This window comes from Empidonax traillii, unplaced genomic scaffold (assembly GCF_003031625.1).
Source record: "Empidonax traillii isolate 1590-97213 ecotype Southwest subspecies unplaced genomic scaffold, ASM303162v1 scaffold645:size365152, whole genome shotgun sequence".
In the NCBI taxonomy this organism is placed as follows: domain Eukaryota; kingdom Metazoa; phylum Chordata; class Aves; order Passeriformes; family Tyrannidae; genus Empidonax; species Empidonax traillii.
The window spans coordinates 259,692-283,625 of NW_020955838.1; the positions used below are offsets into that span (position 1 = coordinate 259,692).

General features: G+C 37.6%; 1 protein-coding gene across 3 annotated transcripts in view; it reads right to left on the bottom strand.

Moving 5' to 3' along the window:
- Positions 1–3,476: 3,476 nt before the first annotated feature.
- The window catches only part of UBE3A (ubiquitin protein ligase E3A), a 53,930-nt gene continuing 33,472 nt past the window's right edge, over positions 3,477–23,934 (bottom strand). For all 3 annotated transcript variants that reach the window (XM_027899131.1, XM_027899130.1, XM_027899132.1), the window contains 8 exons: positions 20,152–21,407; positions 12,730–12,874; positions 8,960–9,165; positions 6,693–6,857; positions 6,168–6,323; positions 6,001–6,074; positions 5,363–5,506; positions 3,477–5,123 (listed from right to left, as the gene is read on the bottom strand). In XM_027899131.1, coding sequence (XP_027754932.1) covers positions 5,003–5,123; positions 5,363–5,506; positions 6,001–6,074; positions 6,168–6,323; positions 6,693–6,857; positions 8,960–9,165; positions 12,730–12,874; positions 20,152–21,407 — 2,267 coding nt within the window. In that variant the 3' untranslated portion in view covers positions 3,477–5,002. The remainder of the gene's footprint in view (positions 5,124–5,362; positions 5,507–6,000; positions 6,075–6,167; positions 6,324–6,692; positions 6,858–8,959; positions 9,166–12,729; positions 12,875–20,151; positions 21,408–23,934) is intronic.

A 23,934-nucleotide genomic window follows, 5' to 3' on the forward strand; every position in this document is an offset into this window, starting at 1 on the left:
TGCTTTGAAAAAAATGTACTGGTGCGAGGCCAGAATGTCACCTGCTTTGTTTCAGATGACTTGCAGCAAAATTCACAGGATTCTTTATGCATAGAGGGCAGTTAAAGAAAATTAAAACTCAGTGTGCATGGCGTAAGGGAGATTGTTCTTTTGAAAACACCTTTTCATTCAGGAAACATTCTTGTGCTGAGTTTCCCATTTTTTGGTAAAAACCAATTGCATTAGGAAATAAATGCCCTTTACTTGTAACATTGGCTCACCTGATCTTTATCCTTTGCTGCTCAAACACTGAGTGCTTGCAAGGGGAAATAACTCCATCAAATGTAGCAGCACACAATGTACAGCAGCTCAAAACTTGGAAAAGTTCAACTAGTTGCCATGTTATAAATAATTTCTCTTGAGCATCGTTGCTCGCACTGCTGTACGATACAGGTCTGAAAGCAGAAAAATGCAGTGGGAAGGTAGATTTGAGGGATTTTCTCTGTACATAAACCCACAGGCACAGCAGCTACACCAGAGCTTTTGGTGACATTAGGAAGAAAGGCGTCATGTCAGCTTTGCATACGACAATAGTTCAGTCACAAATCTTCAGGCTGCTGCAGTTTTTACCTTCACCTGACATTGCTCAGTACCAGCTGCGAGCCAAGGCCATAGGAACAGCAGCATCCCTGCACACACAGTTGTTTATAGCTGAGCTGTATGTCCTTCCAAAGGCAGAAGCCTAACTCCAGCAATCACTGTCTGACTTTCAGAGTCAGCTCTGCTCTCACTCTTTAACCTCAAAACTCTGCACAAACCTATGCAGCAAGATAACATAAGCAGTTCCTAATGCTATTTTATTCTCCTAAAATAGAATGATGATTTGCACCCTCTACTTGCACCTCTAATGTCCTTGTGTTTTAGACATTTGCCCACATAGAAATCCCAAAGTAGGATATATACTGAGCAAGACATCCAAAAACATAAGCACAGTAGGCAAACTTCAATTATTTATCAGGATCACTTTCTTGATGTATCCTACTGCAGAACAGAACTACACTTGCACACTGGAAAGCTGCACATCGGCAATTAAAACCACCTTCATGCACACATTTTAATTTCGTTAATGAAAAATAACACAAATCAAGAGCTGAAGAGACTGTTAAGATACAGCACTAGAGAAAAACACAATGACATTATTTCATGGGTCATATTATGACCTGTCTAAAGACAAATGCCAGGATTAACTCTTATTTCCAAAGCAGTGTCCCTTCCATGATATGCTATAAAATTAAATTTTAAAATAAAATTATGTCCCTGATGGTCTTACCAATTTGGTTACAACTGTAATTAAAGTTTTGAGTATAAAAAAGAACTGTAGGTAACATCACAAACCCTTGTGACTCAGATCGAACATCATAAACTTGACTCTTTCTTGTCAGGAAAGGCTTGATTTTGCATAGTTAAACTTGGAAGAAATTCCTGCTCCATCTTGCATGCTGAAATACTCAAGTTTTTCTGCAGAATAAATAAGGCACAACTCAAACATTCTATTCAATTGAAAAAATCTTCATCCTGAAAATTCTTGAGACAACCAGGAAATTTTTAATCCTCTAGTGAGATTAAAAATTTACCTGCAGGTAAGTGGCTACGACAGTGCCAGGAAACACCTTAAAGCTGATGATGTGGGGGTTGTCCTCTTCCGGAACATCAGCAGTGTGGAAACCCGTGTCTAACTCCTGTGTCTGCTCCACAGAGCAGAAACCCCAAGCAAGCATCTGGGAAGCCCACACTGCAGGCTACCTGGAGGCTCAGCCCACCAGGTCCATCACACCAGCATGGTATTGTATGCGGTAGGAAGGTCCTGCTTCAGCAGCAAAACCTGCTGTTGGGTGAGAGGCACAGACTGACTGCTGAAACACAGAGTTGCTTGGAGCTCTGGGCCTATTGCCAGCCTGTTCCAGCATCAGCTTTCCTCAAGTTGCAGGGTTGGAGGGGTCCCCTTGGCTGCCACAGTCCTGTCTTGGGCTGCTGCCTGCCAAATGGAAGACAAGCGAAGTCAGAGATTCACAAAACACCGTTCCTTACTTAACTGAACTGTGCTCACTCCTGACGGCCATTCCTGAAATCTTTTTCTCAAGAAGCAAAAGCTTTCTATTAGGGTGCAGAAGGAGAAACTTGAAGAGGCATTTCACATGTCAGATGAAGCAATGCTGAGACATTCAACATGTTTTCTTGTTACCGTATTAAGGACAGCCTGTGGAGAGAGCACGAGCACACTGGCATCAGACTTCCTACCTTGGAAGAGGAATCTTCTGTCTCACTCACGAGAGTTATTTCAGTGACACACAGGTATACTTAAGTTTCCAAGGTAAGCTTTGTAGACCTAAAATGTGGTAAATGCTGTTGAAGGACTAAGTGAGGGTGCAAGACATTTTGGGTGTGCCTAGAGCTGCCCACCTCCCCCTCCCCCCCCTAAAAAAAACCAAAACCACAACTCCAAAAAACTTGAAATGGCATGTTCCCTTTCAAGCAATAGAAGGCTGACTGGCACTTCTGCAGGGCAGGAATGCACAGCGTGCAGCTACAAGACTTCAAGATTCATTCTTTATCAACTGCTGCTGCTGGACATTTATAACACCACTAAGGAGATAAAGTTTCAATACAGTGGCATTTTGGGGGAGGCAGTACATATTTAAATGAGAAATCAGTCAAATATGAAGTACTTATATCTTACCTGAAAATGATTCCTTGACAAACAGCTGACGCTTTTAAAGGCCAATAATGTGCTATTTTAACCTTAATACTAAAGGAAAACAGAAAAAGTATTTTTATAAAGTCAATGCTTCAAGTAGAGGACTTGGTGTTGCTATCCAATTACACTGTCTGCATAGCTTTCAGACCTACATAAACAACCCCAACATGAATCACATACACCTGCCAGCTGGGCATACTCACATCAGAATAAAACAAGTTACAGGGATACAGCTTACAGTACTGGACTGTTGATGCAGTACATACCACACAGCAGTATCAGGATGTGCTCATACTTGTAACGAAGCACCTCAAGGCACTCGGCAAATCTTGTTCTCACCACCTACAGCAAAAGATGCTCCAACCCTGAAGGGCTCAGCAAGCACTGTTGTCAGCCACACTACTGAGAGGTGGGATGTGTTGCGTTTTCCTCTTCAGGGACATGCAACAAGGTGGACCTTCAAGAAGGCATGTCCTAAGGTCCACCACCTTGAGACCAAAGAATGCAGACAGCACCTCTCCCTCCCCATCAAGTTTCAGTCCCTGTGTCCAGGCCATCTGGCACCGGCTTGGATTTGACAGGGGAACGTGGCTGGACCCCACATCACTACAGTTCACTTTTGGAGAGTTTCTGTACCTGCAACCCTCAAATTATGCCATACTAGAACATTTTTCTAACCAAATCATTTAATATCCAATTTATCAAAGTAAGGAATTCACTTGTTTTCTTTTTCACTGAACCATGGTGAAAAAAGGTCATTGTTTTATTCAGCATCATAGTTACATAACAGTTGTCTGTTTCTATTACTAGAAAGAATTTATTAAAATAGTCCTGAAAGACATCTTTTCTTTCTCCAATGATTTCAAAACTATGCCTTTTAATGCCAATTCCACACAGTCATGGGTTTGATCGGTAGTAGCCAGTTATAGCAATTGTCAAGGCACAAGCTCAGCTCTGCACACCCGCTGCAGCTTGTATTGCAAAAGAGATATGCCGGTTATGTCGTCACTTAAAAATGCATAATCCCTTCATCGCATATTGCAACAGGAGAAATTAACATTAAACACAGACTACGAAAGGTAAAGGATTTATTTCTGATATGATTTGTAGAGTTAAATTAAAAACCTACTGAATACTTTATGTAGTAGATGAACATAACCTTAGTACTTACTTTCTAACAGTTTAATGGTTGGAAGTGTACAACATGAAGTAGGCCTCATGTTTAATATTGTTCAATTTTGCTTATTGTTAGATGAGATTAAAATACAGTAGCCATCCCTTTAGATTATGGTGCAACACTGATCATGTGCCTTGATAGGTAGGAAAAATGATTCATTAAATAAATGATGATGACATAACATGTAGGGAAGACTTTGGATTGTCTATTTAAAATGTCAACATAATAGGCAATTAAGAATAAAACTTCATTTTAAGTGCACTTCCACATGCTTTTTTTATAATATAGCAAAAAACTTCCTATCTTTTTTTCCAGACACTTCACTCCCTACTCTAAAGCTGTTCAGTTGAAAATGCACTTTCCCCAGTAAACTTCTTTTTTTAAAAAAGTAACTAAAATTTCTATCCTTTCATATGCTAAGAAATGTTTCCTAATTAAAAACACAGTTTATTACAAGACATGTGAAGACAACATATAGTGAAATGAATTTTAATTGTTGTGCTGTGACTAAAGTAAAGTTCTCAAGGCTGCAATTTAACATTCCAAGTTCTCCCTTCCATCTTTATTGATTCTTAAGATTTTGCACAGAAACTCTTTGGGGGCTAGAACAGCAGTAATTGCATCACACTGTTTTTCCAAGACTTCAAGTTTCAAAAGCAAACTCCTCAAAAAGTACAGTTCTTGATTTGATTAGATACAGGGACAAAAATATAGCACATACTTGAAGGTTACATGGTCTACAAATGATGGCAATATTTTCCTTGGGAGAGTACAGTTTGTTTTCTTGTAAATACTCAAAAAGGCTCAACTTCAAGCAGTAATAAACACAAGCAAAAGTGATTTAACCCTTAAAATAAATATTCAGGAAAACCTCTCTGTACATACAAGTGAAAGAATATGTAACACTTTCACGCTAAAAGAAAAAATAAAGATTTTGTTCATATAAGCAGCTGAAATCTGCTGTTCCAGCCCAATGTCCCCAGTAAAGAAGGGAGGCACAAACACAGGTGACTACTGTAGCTCACTATCTTATGGCCTTTTTGGACAGGGACATCATCACCATCATTTTTTAATCCCTTTTGTTATATTTATTACAGCATGCCAAATCCTTTGGCATATGTGATGGCCTTCAATAATCTTTCTTTAAGCTTTTCTTTGCTTGAGTACTCCGGAAGCAAAAGTACATTAAAGCATGTGTGAGATGTAGGTAACCTGTGGGGGAAAACAAAAACAAACAAAAAAGATAAGAATTCAGATCTGGGAACATGCAGTACATGCAAAAGAACTACACTGCTATTTCACAAGTCCAAAATAATACATTTAAAGGAAATTTACTTTTCTTATAGATTCAACTTTCAGATTTAACTTGGTGAATAACTTAAAAGCTCAGAATTCCCTTCTATTTATGAACAAACACAAAAAATGTAGATTTTTTTTTTCTTTTTATTTACCTCTCTGTATCTGGGCCATTTTTGGCTATGATCATCTTTAACTTTCCAAGTCCTCCCACAGGGGCTCTGTCTGTGCCTGTTGTAAACTGTAAGAATAGTCTTTTCTGTTCATCCGTAAATGAATGGACTATTTCCCAGAATTCCCTATCAAGGAAGAAATCAAAAAGTAAGTAAACCGTAAATTTTTTTTTTGTTTGGTATAAATGAGACTTTCAAAACTAATTGAGCTTTAAAGGTTTAGTAATTTTAATCAGTCTTAACATCAAGTTTACAAGTCGTATTCATAAACCAAAACTAACAGAATGTATTTACCAATCAGTGAGATTCAGAAGTGGAAATCAGAAATATTACCCAAACACTGCAGTTTAACTGTCTTTAAACATTAATCTGGCTACTAAGTGTTCTGCAGATATTCTTCCTTTATTTTATTATTCCTATTTCCCAAGGAAATACCAATTCAAAAATGCTTATACCATCTCCTCTTTTCTAGTTACAATACTTGAGTAAAGTGAAATTATTCATAAGACATTTGTATCTCCAGAACCAGAAAAATACCAAATGTTACAATATTAAATTCATTATGGAGAAAGGGGCAGATAAAGTGCTTTTTATCTTTAAAAATTAGGAAAAAAAATTACCTAATAATAAGAGAATCTCTTGTATAGCCACCATCATATTCTGTAGTTTCTTCTAGTGCTTGAAAATCTAAATTCTGTAAGAAGATGATATTTTTAAAGATGACCACTAATTATATACTTAGGATCAAAAAAAGCTCCACTCTGTGGTGTACATTCAGAATTCTTACCCTACTTCCACAAATAAGTAATTCAATTTCCTCTGGTCTAAATAAATATTTCAAAGGAGATTCATTGGTCACCATGTGGAATCCTCTCCGAAAGGCCTTGAACTGCTTTTCTACTGACTTATTGAGTATATAGTCAGCATACAGATTGACAAATTCCTGCAAGGAAATAAATCCCTTAGTGCTTCAACACATGCCACTTGAAGTACCTCCCAAAAATACAAGACCCCAAAATACATGTAACTCTATAATTCTACACAGATTATCTGGGCTCAGCTTTTATTCAGCAACAATAAAGAACAAGTCTCAATATTGCTCAAACAGGCCAAACACCACACCCAGAAGCTACACATGCATGTATCAATGCTTTCTTTTTTTCTATTTGCAATTATCCTGTGGTATGCCAATTTTAAAAGGCTTTTAAATTTACATTATAAGTGAGACCAAACCTTTATAGGGTACTACATAATTCTACATATAGTAAGTATATCTAAGGACTACAGATTCTGTTTAGAAAGTTGAGCATACCTTTCTGTTTTCATTCGTAATAGGAATTTTATCACCGTTTTCCTTTAAATCATGCATCATTGGATTGCCAAAGAGATCCGTGTGAGATATTTGAAACGTTATCATCATATCATCTTCCACACTTCCTTCATACTCTAGCAAGTCTCTCAAACTCTGGTAAAGAACCTAAGAGATTAAGAAATACACCTCTGTCAAAAATAAGCTTCAAGAGATTTCACCAAGTAATACCAGAGGACATGAAATCACCTGCCTCAAAAAAGGATTCTTATATTCTATGACACAAGTCACCTAAAATCTCCCATAGCAGTCCAAACAATGGTTCATTAAGCTCAGCATTTGTAAAAATGAACAACAGCAGATAATAAAATAAAAAAGAAACATGGCAATGAATATAACTCCCTTAAAAGAACCTATCAGCACCCAGCAATCTTCCCAAATGCAATGGTCAGACCTGCAGCTTGAAAGCCATTAATTGCCTCTTCTTAACTCTTTTGAAATGGTATTTGCTTTTGGCATCCAGAACACGTTACACTAGTAAGTGGAACATTTATGTGTTAAAATCAAAGAAAATGCTGTATTTTATATCAGATAAAGTTCAGGCAGTAGACTTTTATCTCCTACATCTTGATTTAAAACCCAAACTAGGAAATAATCCTGAAGCAATATAGATGGGGCAGTCTTTAGAAGATATTTACGAACAACAAAAAATAAATTACAAGTTAGGTCAGAATTTACCAAGTGGAATCTGAAATTACCTGTAAGAGTTTGCTCTATTCAAAGGAGCAACCAGCTTTCTTCCCTGCTATGCCTTAGGAAAAGCCCAAGACTCTCTTGGAAACCAAAGGCTATGCAGAAAAGAACAATTATTTGGCTGAGACAGAGGTACAGAGCTAAAAATGCAAAGGGAAGGTAAAAGCAATACCTGTGTGCAAGAAGCAATAAATTTCCCCTTAATGCTTTAATTGTTGAAAGTAAGCCTCAACCTTTCACTATCTGTGTCTTTTTGATTCTTCCACAGGACCTTTAAAAATATCTCGCATTGAAAATGACTGGACTTGGAACTGCTGGTGGTGAAGGTTGCTGAAAACCCTATTGTCCACGCTCTACAGCATTAGAAAAAACATTGTGAGGCTTGACTACTGAGAATTTCATTTTGGTTTGAAAAGCTGTGAAGTGTTTAAGTCATATTAGAATACAAAGAGTTAAAAAAAGATTATTTTAAACGTCAGTGAAGGTGTCAGAGGAGAAACATAAGGGCAGAGGAGAAAGATTAGGAAATGCCCTGACTGCCTTGTTCCATAGAAATAAATCCACTTTTTCTGTCACAAAAGCTTTTGAGTATATAATAAAAACCAATGGAAACTCAGGGCACTGCCTATTTCTCAATTTTATACAGCAAAACTGGTCAAATCTGGCACACTGTTGTATGTAGCCATCCAAAGCAGACATGATAACGTATTTGCTGATCACACATGCCTCATTTTCAAAAATGAAAGGTTAGTTCTTTTTAAACAGTACCATCTTATCTTCTTTGAATAGTCGAAGATTTTGCACAACTGCTTATAAAAGGGGAATGTCCCACTGTTTGAAATTAAATGAAGTTTACTAACAACCCACACCAGCCAACGTGATGGGAAGCTACTGCTGATCTCTGATTAAAGGTGGAGCACAGCCAAGACATGCTGCATGCACACACACTCCTGTATGCTCTACCTACTAAAGCTCACATTCAGCTCAGTGCTTTTGTACAGCCGCTGGCTGGGAAGGGGTGGGGAAGGGGAAGACGGACGCTGATCATTGCTCCCAAACTGTAGGGATATTCATTAACTGCCTCATCTATCTTTTGCTTTAGACAAAAAAGAGCATCACATCTTTGTATGTCTACTATTACTTTGACTTTTTTTTTGTAGAAATCTACTTCTACAAATAGCTATAAGGAGTCTAATTTTAGAAGTCTCTTTGGGAAGATACCATTAAATCTTGTTTATGCTTAATAGTACTTAGTGGTATTTAGCAATTCATGCAGTAAAAAAATAAACCAAAGCTTTACTGACACCTAGCCCTATTGTTGACTTTACAATTCTGCCTCTTCAAACAAGAGGCTTTACTATTGCTTATGAATTTATTTTTACAAATACAGACTCTTCTCACGAGTCACTGGTCTTTTCACTTCCACTTCTGACAGTGATTTTGTGTTTAATTTAAACCTAGATTGAGTTATTGCATGGAAAATACATTAATATACTCAAAGAACATAAGGAACTTACAGGATGAGAGTCCGCCAGATCACGGAAAGTTCCTTTTTTGCCCATTAGCTTCCTGTAGACAACCATGGGAAAATGTACATCCAGTATACAGTTGTTGTAAATAGCCAGACCCAGTACTATGCCAATCAGGGTAAACTGACCCTCAGTTTCAAAAGAGGACGGATTAAACCAGAACAGTTTTGTAGATTCATCGTATGTGAACATCCCTGTTAAAAAAAAAAAAAAAGTTGAACAATACTGGTTAAAATTCAATAAAAACGGCACTTACCATTATAAATCCATTTGCATTAGTCTTGAAAACATGTTTAACTTAACATTATACTGAATTTAATGGCAAAGAGAAACTACTTACCTTAGGGTAACTGGAGCTGCTCATAACACTGTTACTCACATCACCACTAAAAATATGCAAGAGACCTGTGATACAACATCTACAACACCCACGAGGCTGCACCTACACAAGCTTTCATCCCCACCAGCAGCACACTGTCAACATCGATTGTAACTTCACAAATACAACAGGGCAAGAAAAGAACACAATCAAAAACTATGTGGATGAAACAATCCTGAAGGATTCCAATTACTAAAAAGTGACAGCCTTTCCTCAAAGGCTTTTTCAGGCCAGTTCCAGCAAAGGATCAGGAGTAGATGCAGCCCTGTGACTGAATTAGAAACTATGAAGATGGAGCAGGGACTGACCATCACACGAGATTTTGGAGTTAGATGCCCAACAGATTTGTTTGCTTGTTTCAAGGACCATTGTTTCTGCAGCTATTACATACATCTGAACTTGAGGGGAAAATGGACCATGGGACCACAGGAGGAGTTGCAACTTTACAGCCTGTCACTGTTCAAAGGGAGTAATTTTGCTGTGGCTCCCTCTCTTCGTTCAGCTCACTATTTCAGGTGACCAATTCCTGCCCAATTCACGAGCTGAGTGCTGAAGACTGCAACAAACACCTGAACTGGCACATGGCAGAACTTGCAGGGAGAGGATGTGACTGTGCAGACAAGAGACAGGCAAAGAGTAGCTTATCCTTTTGGTTGTATCAAGACACAAAACAGCTCTTTATGAAACCAGAGTTTGTACACAGGTTATAAATTATTTAAATGAATCCTACAGTAAAATCCATTGCTTACCTGACTAGATACTGAAACAAGATAAATGCAAACCCCCTAGACTTCCGGGGGAGAGAGACCACTCTGGACAAGTATAGTCCCAGTGACCTGTTGCTTGTACAGCTAAGTCTCATGATTCGAGGTACAACCTAGGAAAAAGTTCCCCAGCCTCCTTATTCACAACACACTAGAAGTCAGATCCATGAGGTCAAGAATATCAACTACATTTGCCACAGGGATTTATCTTGCAGCTCGTAAAAGATGTGCTTATTTACAAGCTATGCAGATGAATAAATTGATCACTAAGCCATATGAACAGAGTCACAAAATTACTCTTAAAGACTGAAAATGTCACCTTCAGCCAAGAGATAAAGACCGATTTCTCATTCAGTGTAAGGATACGAACTGCAAGCTCATTCAGAGACTCTGGCTTTTCCCCAAAATTGATTATTTATCTCAGTAAGGTACTAGGACAGGGTCAGCTATTCAGGGTGCAAATAACAGACTGACACATCAGATAAGGCAATCAGAAACAGATGAGCAACTCAGGCTTCTATGTTTCTCATAGGAGAAACATTATGTAGAATTGTATAGAATCCTGTATTCCATTTTCTGAACGGACTGAAGTAACTTCTGCATTCCTGGCACATAAAAGCGATATGACTTGTACTTTCTGGAAGATGACAGAAGAGTTAAACTGTCAAAACACACAAATCCGCCAAATGTCTAATCATGAAGGATTAACAGTTTACTCAGATCCACATTTGGAAACACTTTAATGTGAAATACAATATTTTATTCCCTGACCAAAATTAATACTACAGTACATTAAAATAATAATGAAACACCAGAAGAAACTGGAAGGGGAAAACAACTGTGTAGTGTTGCTAGGGATATTATACGAAGTTATCACTTCTTCCCTTTTTCCATGCTGACTATTGCTCATAAATCCCATATTTTTTCTGAGTTACTGCCTCCTCTGAGTAAAACTCTGAAGTAGTCTAACATGGAAACATTTGAAAAAAACTATTACAACAATATACATCACCCCATACCTACCTATTAGAGGACAGAAATTTTAAATTCCATTTAAAGGAACTCCTTTGTTTTCTCAGGTAAATAAGTGTTTAAAAATCAACAAAAGTCACACTTAGTACATATGGTGCATACATAAACTGCAATACATATTAATAGGGGCTAAAAAAAAGATGACTGTGAATGCAAGCTACATTTTCTGCTTTTACATATTTATGCCAAAAGCCAGTAAATGTCCTTCCCCCCCTCCAGGTTACTATGAATACAAAAAGTGTACATACTTTTTTGTATTTTGAATACGGAAGTAAAATTTAAAATGTGCATGCACATCTAATCTATAAACACAGTAAGTATATATACACTGGTTGGATCTTAGCTGAAGAAGACTTCAGCATTATCAAAAAAGAGTATTTCAATATAGGCATCCACACAACTTTGGTTAAGATATTTATTTTCCATTGGAAATATAACTTCATCAGTCAAAGTACTAAGACTTCCTTATTTTGCCATACATTAATTTAGTTCAAGCCGGTTTGCTATCTCAGATTCCAAATCTTTGAGTTAATAGCAGTTTTCAGAGTGATTAAGGCTCTGTACCACTTGTTATAAGAACTGTCTTGCATATGGTGAAGGGCAAGTGCCAAGGTTCATGTTCTGTTACTGACTCTGGGGACTTGCTCTTTAACCCGGTCAAAATGTATTTCTGTGTATTTTTATCAATTTCCTAAGTTACAAAACCAAGTTTTCTTTTTTTAAACTGTCCAATGAAACCAAATCAACTAATGGTTGTCGAGCTTCTTTAATGGAAGCTATTACAGGAAGTACAATCATATTTCACATAGAATATATGAAATTAATATAGGAACCTGGAAGGTCTTATTACTATTCTAACACAAAGTATTTATATAATTTTATAACAGTTTAATCTTTTCAGAGTAGGAGACAAGCTGCATACCAAAAGCAGCATGTCCTTGCATGTATAAAGACAGAAGCACAGAATACTAGTTCAGGAAGCAAGGGAAAACAGGGTAAGACAGAGATGTGATTGCTAAAATACAAATGTAAATTTTTGGCCCCAATATATCAAATTACTCATGGCTCTTAACTAACTACCCTCAAATCTGACATTACTGCCACACTTTGGATCTGCAGAACTGAGACTACTAGATTTATTAAGCTGGAGGAAGGGGAGGAAATAACTCAAAAACTCATCATATTCCTACTCTTTCTTTATTGCAGAAGTTCTTCCTCTTTGGTTAGATTACTAATTCTAGAAGCTGATCACAAAGCAAAGTGAGGAGAAAGGTGAGAGAACAACAAAGGAACCCTGCAAAGATCTAAACAAGCAATGACAGCTCTTACTAACTACACACAGTTAGTCCTTTCATCACTGCTTTTTAGGAGGATGACTGATGATGACAGTGAGCCTCAGTGTGTGTCAAATACTCTCATGATCACCAGTGAATCTGGAGAGCTTCAGAGAGAAGCAGCAGCGGATATAGAAAGGTAACGCATAAACACAGAACAATCCAGATTGGAAGAGACCTTCAAAGATCATCCAGGCCAACCTTTTGTGAGAACAATCAGTTAAATTAGTAAATTATTAGAACACATACCAATATCTGGATTGAAGATTTCTTCTACAACCAGTTGAAAAAATTCTTTGGAAACACCTCCTTCATCTACCCCTTGCTCTCCTTCAAATTCCACATACAATTGCTTCTTCAAGTCTGCAGGATTTTCCATGGCAATCATCTCTAGCTATTGAGTGAACAGATAGAAATATTTCATTAGTAAACCTGTTTACTGGAAGAATTTAGTCAAAATTACCCTCCATACTTCAAAAGAAAGCAAGCATAAATCACAACAGTAAAACAATACAGAAACCAACAGTAACGGTAAATTACTCTAAACATGTTACAGATTCTGGGGATTAATGTAGCAAGAAACCTTCCACAGATCTAATCTGTGAGCCCATTAAGGCTCACAGTCTGATAGCCTTCTCTATTTTTATTCTTCTTTTATTCTTCTATAATTCTTCTAAGCACTTATTTTAAATAAGTTATCAATTTGCACACAATTCAGAGAAAACAGGAAGAAAATAAAATGTATTACTGGGATAATTAAATTCATCTGACAACGAAGAGAGTCTACAATCTGATCTACATGTATGACAGTAAATGGTTTTCTGAAGGGATTATACAAATATGTTTTCAGAATGGAAAACAGAAAACAAGCCTTTGATGAGTAGTTGCATCTCTCAAACAAAGAGTTGGGGAAAAAAACCACCAGAAATAAAGAAGACACTAATATTACAGTTAAAGCGATCCTCTCTCCTCAACCCTAATGAGGAAGTCTAAAAAATCTTTTAGTCTTATTTCTTCAGTGCCTTTAAATAGATCTACTGCATTGCTTCTATGAAAATGGAAGTTCAGTTAAGGTCAAATAGAAGACACTTCATAATAAAGGGTTTCAAGTCTATATAATGGCCATTAGAGGTCACAGAACCACTAAATGATTTAGGTTGGAAGGGACCTGAAAGATCATCCAGTTCAAACTCCCTTGCCATGGGTGGGGACACTTTCCAGTAAACCAGTTTCCTCAAAGCTCCATCTAGCACGGCCTTGAACAGTTCCAGGGAAGGGGCATCCACAACTTCTCTGGGCAACCTGTTCCAGTGCCTCGCCACTCTCAGAGTAAAGAATTTCTTCTGAACTTCTAATCTAAACCTATCCTCCTGTCATTTGAAGCCATTTCCTCTTATCCTGTCACTACCTGCCCTCGTAAAAAATTCCTCTCCAGCTCTTGTCAGCCCCCTTTAGGTACTGGAAGGTGCAATGAAGTCTCCCTGGAGCCTTCTCTTCTCTTCTCCAGGCTGAACAAACACAGCTCTCTCAGCCCGTAAGGTGAGGTGCTCCAGCACTCTGATAATTTTTGTGTCCCTCCTCTGGACTCGCTCCAACAGGCCCATGTCATTCTTACGCTGGGGGCCCAGAGATGGAAGCAGCACTCCAGGTGGGATCTCACCAGAGCAGGGTAGAAGAGGACAGTCACCTCCCTCGACCTGCTGGCCCACAGTGCTTTTGATGCAGCCCAGGGTACAGCTGGCTTTCTGGGCTGTGAGTGCACATTGCCAGGTCTTTCACTTTCTTACAACAAAAATGTATCCTTTCAGTAAATCAAAAGTTAAGCAAGCATATTTTGCAGCTGATAAGTATGCTGTTTAAAAGCATAAACACAGTGGTTTAAGTTATGCAGCACGATTACACTAAACATACCTCTGTGGCAAAGAAAACTCAAGAGCAGTAAATTGAGGCCCAGATGGACCTGCACACTCCTCTACCAAGACCATATTAGTGGTGAGATTTGTCTCTCATTTGGGCCAGTGCAAATTGTACTTACCAAGTGTCCCCAATACAATAAACCATTTCTTTTTATTTCACTACTCTACCTTATGCACACACACATGCCAACACACTCTTTACAACCCAGAATTTTACTACAGAAGTGTAAAGTAAAACAGGAACAGAACAGAGAAGGTAAAGGCAGCAATAATGACACCATCAAGTCATAAAATTACACCACCAGCAAGACACATTTTCTCCTACTAACTGCCAAGTCAGCCATCCATGTTCCAAGTATCGCAGCAGGGCTGGATGGGAGACAGAGCCAGGGTGGTTATCATAATGGGTTTGAAGGCTTTGCAGCACCTCGTGCAAAAGGAGTATGTGGAGAAAAAAACTGCACTATCTGGTACTGAAAACTAGATTCAGAGAGGGAGTGTAACTTCACAGCATATAAAACTCAGTTAAAAAAACACAAAGGCAAGCCATGAAGACCCCAATAATGAGAGCAAGTGTGATCAGTCTACATCTCAATCAGGTAAAGAACAAGGTTTTCTGAAAAACTTAGTTATGTACTACCTAACACATTTGGTATTCTATTGTATATCATTTGCAATAAACTGGTTTTGTCCCTAAGGAGACTAAAGAACATTTATTCTTTGAAATTCACTGTATTTTATCAACAATACTTCTGCAGCAAAAGCATGTTGCAATTCCCCCCATCACCGGTATTCTCATCCCATGCTTTCCATAACAGTGCAGTTTAGCACCTTGCCTTTTATATAAATTTTAAAATCATGCATCTTACAGATGTGTAAAAAATTTATTTTCAGGACTATGACAACAATGGAGCTTAAGTCACGTTCCAAGTACAACTGTGACTTTTTAAAAACAGAGAACTAGCATTTATTTTAAAACCGTAAAATAAGGTTATATGTTCAAGCTGGACAGACAGAAGTTCTCCTGTCTGGATTCCTTCCACTTAAACCCGGCACTAATAAAGCTTTGTTTTTTCTCCCCTGTTGGTTTTGTAGTCTTTACCACCAGTAATTTAGAATACTGCAAGTTTTATGAATTTGGATGGGTTCTGAGAAAGCAAGTGTTGCCTCTGCATTTCTTTTGGGACAGCAACCCTTTGTCATAGTGTGAAGACTCTTGTGCCATGATAATGCACTTATCGTAAGGAAAGTGTTCATATTAATACATATAGAGCAATTAAAGAAATGTCAGTGTTTCTTTTTTTACTGAGAAAAACAGCATTAAAAAAAAAGGGAAGGAAACACTCTTAAGTTGAGCAACGTTGGCTAGGCAGATTGGAACAGCGTGCTGCTTGTGTGCAGGGGAGTCAGATAAAGGATTACCCAAAAGCCAGTATTTTGAGCAAAGCCTGATGCTCCCTGAAGTAGATTTTATAAGCAGGACAATGTTGGTAAGCTGCTCAACTGATAGTTGTAGGTTTAGCTGCGCCTTCGAACATCTGTGTCAACACTGGCGCTTCACAAGAAAAACTGAATTCAGCAATTAGGCATAATAGTAGAGCGGCAATGGATTTTAGCAGAACTGCAGTAGTGTTTCTATAGCAAGGAAGTATGACCTTCAGTTTATAATTATTTAGTTCTTGGTTTTTTGTTTGTTTGGGTTTTTTGTTTGTTTTTTGTTTGTTTTTTGTTTTGGGGGGTTTTGTTTTGCTGTTATTTATAATAATCAGAACTACCTCTATCTTGTCAACACAGATGCTGTTGGATAAACATCATCTATATGTGTGAATTACCAAGTTTCAGAAGTTATGTTTTCTATCATGATGGTTTGACTAGCCAAGTCATTGAAATCATCATTACATTTTGCAGGGACTTCCTAAAAGGCATATGTGTAGCAGGTCTAAAGCAGCAGCATCAAAAATTGAGTATCTGTGAATTGAAAAGCTGAAAGCTGAGAGACAATGTCATAAAGAACGTCTGTATTTTTTTTGCTGAGACATGATACACAAAGAGATGGTGTGATTCTACTTTGCTACAGAATAACACTGTGCTTTCCTAACTACAGGAATTTTCACTGAATGGCAGAAATATGACAACATTTAAAAACTTAATGTAACACCAGAATTTGGTACATGCTTGAAACTGAGAGTAGCTCAACTAATTTCTATTCAATTAAAAATGGTTAAAAATTATCACAAACCACCTCAAGTTCCAGCCACGTAGCATAGGAGTTATCTTTAAGGCAGTGGCAGGAATACTTTCCATGCTAGATGGCAAAAATGACAGGAACAGAGCTTATTAAAGTTTTAAAGTACCAGTGACACATCATGGCATAAGTCAGTCAATACATTTTTCTAAAAAATGGCATGTGAAGCAATAGTTACAGTGACAAAGTAGTATCCTCTCCAGCTGTACTTCAGAGCTTGCCCACATCAGCAGTCACTTTGCATCCAAGGCAGACTAGTGCTGACATTTTCATCTGGACACAGAAACACTGACATTCTGAAAGAACATCAAAGCTCCTGAAGTACTTTGCTGCTAATATACGAGAGAATCTGTCTACTGGTTTCAGCTGTCACATGAGAGTTTTTGCTCATCGACACATATAGCAGAGTCATTTACAGGCAGGAGAGGCTTGCTGCCTGCTAGCTGTCTACGTTCCGTGAAATTTGTCAAAGTGAGTCTCTAATTTTCAAGCAAGTACAAGCCAGACTCTGCTGAAGGAATCCACCACATTTTCACTTGCAGAACTTGTGTGTCATAACTCACAACCTTTAAATTACTGCTGCCTGAGAATAAAGCCACATATAACGTGGGCCATGGGGGTGGGGGAAGAATAAATTCAGAAGAAGGGGATGAAAGAAATAGCTGCTGGGGGATGAAAAGGCAGAAGAAGGGATTTAAGGATGTATTTCCTTTCATTACTCCCAGGTGCATTTACTATGACTCAGCAGGAGTACAGCTAACCTATTAAACCTGTTAGACAGAAAAAAGCATGTTAACTGCTTTCAAGAACTGCAAACTGAGCTACCAACTCCCAAATGTAAGGTTTCCTTAAAAAAGTGGGGACTAGGATGTTACAAATTCCAACGTTCCGCCCCTGTCCCCAGGTGGCTTTTCAGACTAACATACATACAAGTAGTAAGTAGACAGTAAGTATATAATACAAAGTAAGTATGTTGTTTCATTAAATAATTTCCAATAAAAAAAAAGGAAAAATAACTTTCTGAGGCAAGTTTCACACATGCAAAGCAATTGAACAATGAATCTGTAAAGAAATTTTTTCCTTAGATGTATGTGTTTCAGGGTGAACTAAGATTCTCTTAATAAGCAACTTGAAAAAAGTTATTGTTTCAAAAGTATTTAAAAGGTATTGCTTCAAATTCTTATTAAAAGAAAGAATTACAACAGTAATAATAGTAACAACAACAAAAAAAAATCACTTACCAGTACTTGTATTTGCTTTAATGAAGTCCAAAAAGTGAGATGACAAAAATACTACATTATAAAAGCTTAAATATTAAGTATCAATAGGAGAAAAACAGCTTGGAAATAACTTAATTAGCTCAACTAATCAGCGTGAAAAAGTCAGTGCTAAGTCCATTTGTAGGAAATTATGAAGGCTGATAGTTATATTTGTTTGAAAAATATCCAGCATCAATAAGGAAAATACGAACAAAACCATCTCAACCTCATCTTAGTCAATATTCCTGTAAATGCTTTTATCAGGAAGTTAATAGTTATTTGATATAACTGAGTTGAGTATATCTCAAAAATGTCTGCACTGACTGTTCTGTAAAGACACAGTTCTAGTGCACTTCAGTGCCCATCTTTGACTACTATCATCAGAAATAGAGTCAGCTGCTTTAAAGCTTAGGATGTAAGAGTTTCTTCCAGCCCTTTTCCACACCCTTTCAGGATGTGGAAACAAATTGTGAAAATTACTAAAATCTCAAGCACTTGCAGAAAGTGCCTGTAACAACAGCACGCAATTCTTGAACAGATCAGGCACTCGCTGAAGGAACTGCAGGACAGTGTGGAACAGTACTTTCCCTGCAATACTTTTTCAGCCACCAACACACTTGCAGCTTAGGGATTCCCTGAGGTTTGTGTGTGGGTCACATCAAAATGCCTTTAATGTCCATTAGCTTTTGATGGATCTTTCTTTCATGAACAGTAAAAGTTCTGCGCAAAAACATTCACCATTTTAAGGTACATGGTGTGGAAAAAAATATGTCACTTTGCTTATGTTAAGCCTGCTTCCTGATAAAAAGGCTAGGTGCTACCAAGTTGAGAAAATCAGATTTCGCATTCAACTTCTCCATTCCATCTTTTAGGTCCTCACTATCATCATTTTACCCTTAAGAGGACTTCACAATTTCTGAATATATTCTATTTTCCACTTCTGAGAAATGCCTGGGCCGCGCTTGGTGTTGATGATTACCACTACAGTTCAGATTTCTTGAATTTAGAACAATTTTATGTTTTCCCTTTATTTTCTGTCCCAAAATAAACAGTTTAAAATTCTTACTTTCCTCAGGGCTTTGACAGAGTCACGTCACCATAATTTAGCACGTTTTGACAGCTTAAATTAACAGTCATACAAGGAGCCATGGCAACTGCCCAGGCATGTAGCTCATAACTGCTAGGCTGTGCAAGGGCTGCTGCAAGTGCATCACAATTTAAATCAGTATGTTTGAGCTGAATCTGATTTAAATTTCCCAAAGACCAAAAGTGTGCAGAGCAGTGACTGCTGTGGTCTGACTGCAATCTAGTTGCTGCAGCAACTTGATGTTGCCCAAAAGCTTTCTAAGCAACATTAAACACTGTTTTTTGTCTTCAAAGATTTCAACTTCTTTCCCAACAAGCTGTATATGGAAGAATGCCTTTTCTGATATCTATGGATTTACCTTCCTCGTCATGAGGAGGAAGGTCTGCTTTCTGTCTTGCTGTAATTGACATTAAAAGAACACCTCCCTAAAACTAGCTCTTCTGCTCCTCTAGTCCACCTTCTCCTTAAGAGGTAGTACAGTCCCTCTTTTTTTTCCAGTATTTACATATTCCTCAGCTGAACAGTAAAGGAAAAACTCCCATTACATCAATGGACAAAACGTAACTGGATACAATTGTAAGTCCAATAGCTACTGAAATTACAAGGAATATTCTTAAATTAAAAATCTGGTAGACAGTAGGCTTGAATCTTAAACCAGTATATTTCTCAATTGTCTGTCTTCTTCTTTCTCAGTCATATCAGTATTTGCACGAAATTGCAACAGCGCTTGATTTCTAGAAGTTCAGAAGTCCACAAGAAGAGTACATAACTGAAAGGTTTTCATTCCAACTTCCATCTGAAAAACCCTAGTGTCAAAAGATGATCCAGGACAGTCCACAGAAGTAGTATTAAAGCAGAAGCCGGTCACTCTCACCGTTAAGAGCTGTAACAGTGCAGAATCTGACAGTGGAGAATAAGAACTATTTCACACTTTAAAATATCTAAGTCTGCAACCACTCTGAGCAGAACATTCTGCTGAACAAACAAATCTTCAGCATCACACTTAGAATTCAAACAATCTGGTAAGGGTATTTGGGATTCTCCTAGAGGAAATCAGTATATATCCACTCACACAAAGTCCTTTTCAGTTAGTCAAAGCCCAAGTAGGTTGCACTAGTCAGAACCAACCAACAAACCTAAATTCCATGTTGCTGTATGACTTACCCGGACAAGCGCATCATCTATGATGTGATCACGTCTCACTTTAAGTCGCAAATATGGGTTGAGCTGCTGTCCTTGAACTAAGCTGTAGAGCACAGTTATGCGTCTTTCACTGTACATCCGGATCCTATTGTCATAATACAATCCCAGGTTCTTGGTAACAGCATTCAATATGAAGGGACAGGTCATAAATGAGAATTTATTTTCTGTTTCTACTTTGAAGAAAGTGTAGTCTTTGTCCATTTCTAGAACATCATTCAGTGGTTCATTAATAAATTCTTCAAAAGGGATAAGTGGTTTTCTGCAATCTATAGTTTTAACACCAAGTTCAGTTTCCAGTGGGTCCACTCGAGGACCTTTTTTATTTCTTCTTTCCTCACCCAACAGCTCTTGAAGAGTTAGTTCACTTGATTCTGGGATGGGTTCTTCATCTTCCTCTTCGTTATGATCTGTATCCACATCCCCTCCTACTACATTTGCATAGTAAACCATTTTCAAGCACTTTGAAGCAGCAACAACAGCATCGTCATCATTCACTAGGTTACGACTATTGAACTCGTTGCTTATGACTTTGTAGGTAATAAGCTGCTGAAATGTTTCCATCATTCTCCGAATTTGGTCTGCTCTGTACTTAGACCACAATCTGACCAGTTTTGCTTGAGCTGCAAGGGGTAGTTTGCTCATTGCTTTGCAAAACAACGGTAGAGCCATTTCCAGATACTCTGGGCTATGAAGATTGCCATTCTCCATAACGATAATAAACAAATTCAGATAGTTAGGATCCCGAGAGTACACATTATGGTAAGTCAAGTCACATTCCACATTAGGTGACAAGTACACAAGTGCATTTAAAAAGGCAGTTTCTATTTTTTCATTAGAAAGTAACCTATCATAGACCCGTCTGACTGCTTCAATATCTACAGACACTTCATCCGGGCCTAGTTTTTGGAGGTTATTATCTCCCTGTGTGTTATCACCTATTCTTGACGACGAAGATGACGATGCGCCAGAATCTTCTTCCATAGCAGCAGCCGAACAGGCAGCTTTTTCCTTCTCATCTTCGTCTTTGTCTTCATCCTTTCCTTGAAGGGACTTGAGCTCCTCCTTGGTGTGCTGCTTGGCTTTTCGGAAACTCTGTACCAGCGCTTCAGCACTAGAAAACACTCTCCCAATCACCCGGATTAAAGGGGAATAATCCTCTTTTTCTCGACATAGTTCAAGAATTTCATATATCTTGTCTTCTGTTAGAAAAGTCACATCTATAAAAAGATAAAGTAATTAATTTCATTAAGACGAAAATTAAAGAGATAAAACATTTCATATTTGCTCTTCTCAAGATATCTGCGTGTCGTATCATCGCTAACACTGGAAAAAGTGTCAGTGCTGGACAGATTCAGAACAGATACTCTGTAATTTCATTAGCATGAAGAATCATAATTTCAGTCACTGATTTTGTAAAATATTTTATTCATGGATGTCAATCAGAATGTGCACCCTGGTGAGGCTGTTTTTCAGCCAATTAACTACATTTGGTAGTTAACAGCACTGTATTGTCTAAACCAGAGCAATCAGTAAGAGGTTTAAACTGCAACAATACAGTCTTCTGGTAAATCTGCACAGGTAATCTATTGATCATTCAACTCAACAACCTAGACTGTATCAACCTCTTTTTTTCAAGCGCAGCACATGTTTATGGACTTCACACATTCTTTCTCCCTTAAAAACAGATCTTGAAGAAAAGATTCAATAATTAGTTTTGCTGTATGTTAATGGGAACATACAATTTCTTATTTCTATTTTTAGTGCATTTTGCAACTGTTTTTATATTAATCTGGTGCCTGAAAATCCTCCCCAAATCCACAATATATGTTCAGCAATTTATGTTGCCTTCTAAATTACACACACAGCAAAGCATGTGGGTTATTTCTTTGTACATTAGACCTCACTGAGATAAACAACTTGGGTATACTCATCAACATGCTATTCAGATGAACAAGCTGGTTTACAAACATCATCTGTTCCAAACACCTATCTGTTCTCCCTCTCCCCAAACTGATAGAAAGTAAGTCATTTGGGATGTCCATTGTTATTTAAAATCTTTCTCTTTAGAAAAGAAAGAGAGAAAACATTATTTCTAGCTTTTTATGTTGCTTCTCAAAACAGAACCCACAGATGCTTTCACATCAGGTGATGCTTTAAAGTAGGATTACCACACGATCAGACCTTGAAAAGATATTCTAGTTTAAGCAGATTCTGGACCTAAAACTGAATCTATTTAATAGCATCTCTAGAGATCTAGAAAACACACATCTCAGAACTGTATTCACCAACCATGCTAGAACAACTAACTACTTCTACAGAAAGAAGGAAGTGTATAATTTTAATAGACTTTTTAAATAAAGATACTATAAGTTGAAGTATTCTGAAATGTGATTACCTACACTAATATTCATTCCAAGCAGTCATTTATTATTAATTATATTAATAATTAATAATTCAAACTAGATGATGCAAAGACAGACAACCTATTGACTTCCACAGAGCCCCATGCCACTCTTAAAGCACAAATAACACAGGAAAGGTTAAGCTTATGTTGTGCTTCTTAGACTGATTTCCAACCAATCTGAAGACAGTGAAAAAGCTCAAAACTAAAATCTGTCCTGTTAAAAAAACAGCAGTACTGACAACATTATGAAAAGATTCAAGCCCAGTGCAACATCTCCTATTTTTATCTGCTGCAGTGCGTGCTCAGGAAGCAAAAGTTGTCTAAAAGATATTTAACTGCTCATACAGATGTTGTTCCATGACATGGATCCTCAAAATGAGAACCACAGTCTCAAATTTACTGACTCTGGACCACCGAGGTAATTCATAGCATAAAAATTATCAGCACGAGTTGGTAATTCAACAAGATAACACATTTCAGATTTTCGTACTTACAACAACGATCCTCAGTCATTCTTCTAAAGGTTTTAGTATTTCAGGAACTAACCGTGTGCAAGTTCCAGTTAAAATATTTAATATTACCATCCTCAGTTTCATAGCAGCTTTAAAAGTCATATCCTGTGACTAGTATGTAAAGAAGCTGCCATAAGGGTCTGTCTCATTTTTACTTTACAGCAGCGAGAACAGCTGGGGGAAAACAAATCTAAGTGAAGCCTCCTTCTAACACAAGTCAATTTTAGCTGCCTTGTGTCTGCATTAGTGAGCTTTTACATGCCTTCTCCTCTCACCTCTTCTATTTCAAATAAGTAATCCAGTGAAGTAAATGCAACTCCTCCCAGACCTTGTTCTAAGTAACACTCTATGACAAATCCGTACATGAAGTCAAACTTTAGCAGTGACCCTTGATGTAAAAAAGACTGCCTGTGATCTAAATATTGCCAACAACATACTCCCTAATTAGTAAATTTATTAATTATGTTTTATCTCTTATGGAAGATTTGTTACAATTGTGTGCTTGCTGCCTAACCTTCTCAGTTTCCAATTTAAGATTTTGGTGATCAAAATTGAAAATAGTTTCCCAGGTAATTGCAGAGATCTTTAAATGGTGTCTCCTCTCTGACTACCTACTGTATTGTAATCTATGCTTTTTATATATTTTTGATTTCTCTATTATCTTCTTTTCAGACTGCCATCTAAGATATTACTGAGATGCTGACAATGGCCTCCACATAGCTTCCTCCCCAAAGGTAAAAGTTATAGGGCTTAGCACTCCAGAAAAGTAAATAATTACTTCTGAAGGGTATTTCTTTCAATTTATTTAGAACTTTAAATCCTATGCCA